At 44.6% G+C, this 1,670-nt stretch overlaps 1 protein-coding gene across 1 annotated transcript; it reads right to left on the bottom strand.

Annotated features, from left to right (window-relative positions):
• Positions 1-245: 245 nt before the first annotated feature.
• LOC108069335 (uncharacterized) lies at positions 246-781 on the bottom strand. The gene has a single exon (XM_017159382.2). It carries the CDS (start codon positions 731-733, stop codon positions 539-541), a length of 195 nt encoding a protein of 64 aa, XP_017014871.1. The 5' UTR covers positions 734-781; the 3' UTR covers positions 246-538.
• Between the last annotated feature and the right edge of the window lie 889 nt (positions 782-1,670).

The raw sequence follows: 1,670 nt of genomic DNA, 5'->3' as shown, positions 1-1,670 counted from the left end.
TGACCAGCAAATTTTCACGAGCAAGCCGTTTTTGTATGGGAAAACGCTGAGCGGCCACCAAAAATTTAAGAATGAATTAAGTTTTTATTTTGTCGTTCTGAACAGGAAAAGTCAACAAGTTTGATGAAAATCGGGCCTTTTGATAAGGGGATGCCCACTTGGGAGATTTTACATGCATATCTTTAAGTTATTATTAAATATTTCTGTCAAGTTTGTAATACCATTTTTTATAAAAACTATAAAACTTTTCTTTTTTTAACCTTTATTAAATTTTCAATATTTTTGCATGTTTTTGCTTAGCAATATGACTATTAACTAATACTTATAATTATAATTATTATTGTCATTTTAATAGTGCATTTCAAACTCATTTATAATTAAATCTAAATAATGGTTTCGTTTAAAGTTATTGTTGCCTCTGAGGCAGTATCCTTTTATTTTCCTTCGAGCTCACTCGGCATAGGGTTCCCGATTCATTATCACTGATCTATGGCTTTAGGGCCCTCACATTTCGATCACGTTGTCCAGTTTTGTTCTTTCAGATATATAAACGCCTCTTCTCCAGGTTTTTGGACTGACATTTAACACCGCGACGTTCCATTTTGATGACCAATCGATCCGGGGTGGATATCTTGTAGCCATTGCACCGCCGGTAGCGCTCCTCGATCTTCAGCGACGTGGCCACCATGAAAACGGAGAAGACCAAGGCGATTAGATAGCGAACAATTAGCATATTGTGACAAATGCTGCTGGCAAGCAAGACTGTTTGGGTGACAGGCTGCAGTGCGTCTTTTTATAGCAGGAGGTCCTTGGGTCTCTCTAGGTATTAGCTACCTGTCCTTCGAGACCCTTCCTTCGAGAGGGTTCCCGGGTGCGTTGATGGATTAGGACGAGGTTTTATGGCCGCGACTCGTCAATAAAGCATTCCGCGCTAATCCATTCGCTCATTTCCACTTCCTCTGCTCGGAATCCGCGATCCTTCGCGAATCCCCAGATGAACTGCACCCGATACAAATAAGGGAAAACTAATTGCCTTGTCTGATGAGTGGAAGTTCCAAGAAGGAGTCACAATGTCGACCTACCTGGTGGGACAGCGCCTTTATGATCCCAGTCCCTCTCTCTGTCTGTCTATCGCTCCTCACTTTTTCTGCCATTAGACATTTTAATTGTTAATTTTTGCAAAACGAAGTTGGGAGGGGGAGAAATTTAAATAATGGCCAAGCTGCAGGCATCGGGCGGCCGGAGCAGCGAGAATCCAGGAATCCAATGGCTACCTGCATTTATTATCTGCCCGACTCCACCCCGCCCGTTGATCTACTCGGGCCGAGTGCCATCAACGTGAAAACAAGTGGCAACAATTTTCTATAAATTGCATTTGTGCAAAATTAAGTTCAATCTTGGCAGAGTCGCGAACCAGTAGCTGTATCTCTTCGGCCAGCATCCGCTCGAGTCGCCCGATCCCGAGGCCCCTGATCTCCCCTCCACCTCCATCCATGCGATCTTTCACTGCTGGAGTAGCCAAACTCCATTAACTTTGCAATTGGCCACCATAACTCGTCCGTCGGTCGCCCGCCTTCCTTTTGCCCGTCGCCGTCACCTTGCCGCCCATTTGGCCGCCGCATCCACATCCACATGCACTCTACCTCTACCTCTGCCTTCACATGCATCCA

Source organism: Drosophila takahashii, chromosome 2L (assembly GCF_030179915.1).
Source record: "Drosophila takahashii strain IR98-3 E-12201 chromosome 2L, DtakHiC1v2, whole genome shotgun sequence".
NCBI lineage: Eukaryota > Metazoa > Arthropoda > Insecta > Diptera > Drosophilidae > Drosophila > Drosophila takahashii.
Note: the sequence above shows the minus strand (reverse complement) of the source record. Positions and strands in the feature narration are given on the sequence as shown.